A 2,969-nucleotide genomic window follows, 5' to 3' on the forward strand; every position below is an offset into this window, starting at 1 on the left:
ATAAATAATACAAATGCAGGTACTTGCCCTTTAACAAATACCAGGGTTCCCTGAAAATTACAACCGTTTGTACAAAATCATTATCAATTAACATATTAAGACATTAATATACTTCAGCTGCATAGATTGATTTAAAATATTGTAAACCAGTTTCATAATTTTTCTATTTTCTTAACAAGTCTTGATTGTCCATATTTTAGGACGGTTGTTTGAATGAACACGGTTCCCTAATGCTAACTAATACCTGGGGATCTGTTCTTATATACGCCTGAATTGCCATAGGCTTTAGTAGTTCATAAATCACCTTTATATTCATGAAGAGCTACATATTTCCCATTTATTTTATCAGTTATGTTTGATATTTTCCTTTCAAATGTACAGTGTTTCTTTTTAGCATAATAACGGTGAATAATAACTATTGATGTATCATCTACATTTAACTATGTATAACCATGCACTCACCTTTTCATAATATTTTTCACCTTATTTATTGACGTTAAATTATTAGCATTATGAACTAAAAAATGTTTTTATCATGTGAACTTCGATGCCAGGCACCACAATTATCAAATGAATACATTACTTCCATCGTTTTGTACATTTCTCTCAACGACAAAATACACATCGTCCTTTATGTCTTTGGGTACATTATCTAATAGTATTTAGGAATTCATCTCGTTCCCAACATCTTGTACAGATAACGAAACAAAATTTACAACCCCAATTAGGCCAATATTAATTGAAGAACCATAATCACCAAATTGATAAGTGTTGTCATTTCCATCATCATCTGTTGTTCCATCGGTGTCGTCACCAGTTTCAGTATCATTATCTGCTCCATCGCCGTTGGCATTATCTATTCCATCGTTGCCGTCATTATCTGTTCCATTGCTGTCGTCATTATCTACTCCACCGCTATCGTCATTATCTGTTCCATCGTTGTCCACATAACTAGCATCGCTATCTGCTTCATCATTATCTGGTCCAATGTTGACATTGCTCCTCTATCGTTGTTGTCATATCGTTATCTTCTCTATCCTTGTTAGCTGCACCCCGTTATCGTTATTTGTTTCGTCGCTGTCATTATGTACACCATTGCCATTACCAGCTTCCTTAAACACCACTATAGAAAAACAATTAATTATTGTATAGATTTACTGTATTGTCTTGTTTATTTTTATTTTTAAATTCAAATTAAATAAACAAAATATGATATTATTGTTGCTGTAAAATAGGCACTTGATAAACATAATTTTGTATTTATGTACACCTTAAAATAATAATAATAATAATATATAATATAATATTATTATTAATATTTATTTATATTTATATTTTTTTATTAATTATTTATTTATTATTATTATTATTTATTATTCTTATTATTATTGTTCGTTGTTATGCGAAAATATTTAATTTAACGATTAGTTTCTCTATATTAGTCCGCGACCAAAAGAGTATGAATTGATTAATTTTACTAGGCCATATATTTTTGAATTCATAAAATTCACTTTATATTAAATATTCATTGACTGAATGTACTGAATAAATTTGAAATTTATAATGCATTATTTACTTATTAATTTCATAATTAAAAGATGGTCATGACTTGAACCCAGACCCTCTTGGAAATTTACCATAATTAATTTCTCTATGTCAGTCAGTGACCAAAGCTTATGAATTAATTTTACTAAACCAGATATTCTCAACTTTATATAAATTAACCTACACTAATTATCAAGCCTCGGTTCTTATCAGTTAACATTTGTTTATGTATTTCCCAATTTAGAGAAGGTTTTAAGGATTAAATTAAATAATTTCATAATCTTTTCTGCACTTTTATGTACATTTTAATGCGTCAGTCTGCGACCATCAGTCCACGACAGTACTTAAAATGGTATTACATGGTTAAGATATACGAATATTTAATATTCACTCTAAATTTTTTGTGCAAGATGTTTTATTAGGTGTTCATCATCTTATTAAGTGTAGTTGTTTAGAAATGTTTTTAAATAGCAGAGAAGAGAAGAATTCTATTAGACGGACAATGTGAATAATAACTTGGCAGGAATTTCTCAATTAGTATTGGTTACTTACCTAATAACTTTTTTTTGTCTAAAAATGTCAGTCTGCGACCGTGGAATTGCCAATATTTAAATTAAAACGCACTAAAAAAGACTGCTTCCTACCTGCCGATAGGACAAAGTGGTTAATGAAACTTCCATTACACTTGCTCTCATGACTTATAGCTGCTTAGCAGTCACGCCCAGTAAAACAATGTTTCTAGTGCATTTGGACTTCTTATCAATGAAAAGAAAACCATGGCTAACATTAGTTTTGTAGGGATGATTTTAATCTTTGTTTACCAAACTCAAAATTTATATTGACCTTTAAAAAATGAATGAGAATCGTGTGGATCTGTTTTGATTTGACTTGCATACAGATTGCTGGCTGGCTTTAACATGGAATTCGTTGGAATTTGGAACGAGTACCCTGATTTGTAAACTAGATAATTTTCAGGTAGATGTTCTTTTCGGAGGCTCTGGTCACACGACTATTTGAAAGAAGGGACATTAACTTAAAAAAATGCATTTACTGATGTTAATGTTTACTTGCGTCACTAATTTTTTGCGTATTTTATGATTTATTTTTGATAAATAAAAGTGGTTTTTACACCACAAGAGATAAAAAATTGTTTCTAGTGAAAATCATATTCTATTAGTCATTGACAGATACTGGCGTTCGGAGATATCAAAAAGAAACTTCCAAATCAGCACTCGCGGCATACATGTACAACATTGAGGCCGGGTCATTGTCCAACCTCTGCCACATGAATGGCCATGTTATCGCTGTTTCATTGGCCATAATGTCTTTAGGGCTGGCATACATCAAACAGATAAAGATATTTCATTACAATATTTCAAGTACAGTAATGATTCTAACATAATAGCAGTATTTTTCAAAACCAA

At 30.5% G+C, this 2,969-nt stretch overlaps 1 protein-coding gene across 1 annotated transcript; it reads right to left on the minus strand.

The window, feature by feature from the left end:
• Positions 1–662: 662 nt before the first annotated feature.
• LOC117123334 (stress protein DDR48-like) lies at positions 663–1,765 on the minus strand. Its single transcript, XM_033269224.1, has 2 exons — positions 1,730–1,765; positions 663–1,004 (listed from the first exon to the last, which is right to left on the minus strand). The coding sequence occupies exons 1-2, from the start codon at positions 1,763–1,765 to the stop codon at positions 663–665; spliced, it is 378 nt and encodes a 125-aa protein (XP_033125115.1).
• Between the last annotated feature and the right edge of the window lie 1,204 nt (positions 1,766–2,969).

This window comes from Anneissia japonica, unplaced genomic scaffold (assembly GCF_011630105.1).
Source record: "Anneissia japonica isolate Jap-2015-1 unplaced genomic scaffold, ASM1163010v1 scaffold288260_len165978_cov153, whole genome shotgun sequence".
Lineage (NCBI taxonomy): Eukaryota > Metazoa > Echinodermata > Crinoidea > Comatulida > Comatulidae > Anneissia > Anneissia japonica.